Source organism: Arachis duranensis, chromosome 5 (genome assembly GCF_000817695.3).
Source record: "Arachis duranensis cultivar V14167 chromosome 5, aradu.V14167.gnm2.J7QH, whole genome shotgun sequence".
Classification (NCBI taxonomy): domain Eukaryota; kingdom Viridiplantae; phylum Streptophyta; class Magnoliopsida; order Fabales; family Fabaceae; genus Arachis; species Arachis duranensis.
Window position 1 is genome coordinate 65412968 of NC_029776.3, and position 2010 is coordinate 65414977.

Here is a 2010-nt window from a genome sequence, read left to right on the forward strand (position 1 = left end):
TAAATTAAAAGTCTTATTAACTTATTCATATAAATTAAAATTCTATTTTTGTTATCATTTATTATTCCCATTATCAACTAGATTTTATATTAAGTAAAATTAATTTTTTTATTTATATAGTTATCTATTTTACAATTTTAATTCTAAATTTTTAAAATATTTTATAATATCTATCTATATAATTATTTAATTATTTATTGTCATATTAATAATAAAATTAAAAATAATTATATTTATAAATTTTATTTTAATATAAATATTATTATAGAATTTTTATGTTAAAATTTTAACCCAAAATTTTTTTTAAGCTCCGCCACTGAATGTAACACAAATTATTATTAGCAGATATATTTGTACATGGTGCTGGCTTATGTATATAAAGAGGAGCAAAAGAAATTCATATAGTAGGGCTAAAACGTAAGATTTTTAAGTCTATTGTTTTTTTTTAATTATTTTTTTCAAATTATAGAGACCGTTTAGCAAAAAGTAAAACTAGAGGTCCGATTTCAGATTTTAAATTTTTAAACATTTTTTTGAAATAAAAATCGAAGAGTCTAATTTAAATCTTTATTTTTTTTAAAACAGAAATTAAAAAATATTTTAAAATTTTTTAATTCTACAAAAGTAGAAATTGGAGGTCTAATTTTTTTTTCAAAGTCTGATTTTTGTACTTTAAATTAAATAGTGTCACGTTTGAGATTAATATTTCAACAATTTATAATCTTAAAAAAATCATTTCCAACCCAATTTCAAAAATAATTTTCATATAAAGAGGTCTAATTATATGAATGATTGATTTTCCCAATTCAGAGAATAATTTTCCTAATTTGGCTTTTCACCTTTTTCATTATGCGCATGCCCTGGACCATACACATTGATGGTTTATTATGTCATCATGATGATGATGATTAATGATTATTCATGCAGGTTCCACCAGCACTATATGACAAGGAGGGAAATTCATTGAACAAAGGGTGTGTATACATTTCAGAGTCAAGCCCTGAAGTGGTTCAAAAAGCATACTTGAATCAGTTCCAACAGGATTTTTCATTGTTCTTAAGATCAAGGTCTGAAGAACTAGTTGTGGATGGGAGGATGGTACTCATATTTCTGGGAAGGAGAGGCACAGAACATGTTGATAAAGGCAACTCTTTCTTCTGGCAGATTCTTTCTCGTTCATTTGCTATTCTTGTCTCACAGGTACATTTTTTTCCCGTGAATTGGAAAAGCATAGATAGAAGTATAATTTAGTATATCCTGAAAAATTGATCCTTATTAACGAATCTTAAATTAGATATTTTAATTTTCAATAAATTTTTATTATTTTTAAAGTCTTTAAGTATTAGTTTTATCAGATTATTTGTTCTTTTTATATCTTACAATAAAATATTTAATAGAAAAGTCTAGAGAGCGAACAATTTTATTGCATTTTGGCCAGTATGTAAGCAGCAGAAAAAAGTGAGCCATTGAATGAAATCTCATACCAATCTCACATCATCAAATCATCATTGATGGCTAGTTGATGGCTACCAATAACAAATGTTGCTGGCCCTAGCATTGCTCATATTTAATATATGTGTATTGAAAAAATAAATTCCTAGCATATTTTATTATAAAGCAACTAAATTCTAATAAAAATTATTATAAGATAAACTAGTCCTCTCTGGAGAAAAACCAATTTTTTTTAAGACTTCTAAAGTAATAATAAAAAATTATTAAAATTCAAAACATCCAATTTAAAATTTGTTCGATACCAATTTGATTATTATACAACAATAAAGTCTTGTCCCACTAAGTGGGGTCGGTTACATGAATTAAAAAGTCTAGTTATCACATATTTTTGAAGAGAGACAAAATTTTAGCATAAAATAAATGTAAACATGTATGTAATCTAAGCTTTTAGTTTTTTTTTCTAAAAACTTTTGATAAAAAATTTTGTTAAATATATAACTATTTATATATATCTACCTAATCATTTAAGTTATTATAAGAGACAATTTACAACAAATA

At 24.1% G+C, this 2010-nt stretch overlaps 1 protein-coding gene across 3 annotated transcripts in view; it reads left to right on the forward strand.

The window, feature by feature from the left end:
- The window catches only part of LOC107489437 (probable methyltransferase TCM_000336), a 13487-nt gene that overhangs the window by 1731 nt on the left and 9746 nt on the right, over positions 1-2010 (forward strand). For all 3 annotated transcript variants that reach the window (XM_021142725.2, XM_016110185.3, XM_052261332.1), the window contains exon 4: positions 928-1200. In XM_021142725.2, coding sequence (XP_020998384.2) covers positions 928-1200 — 273 coding nt within the window. The remainder of the gene's footprint in view (positions 1-927; positions 1201-2010) is intronic.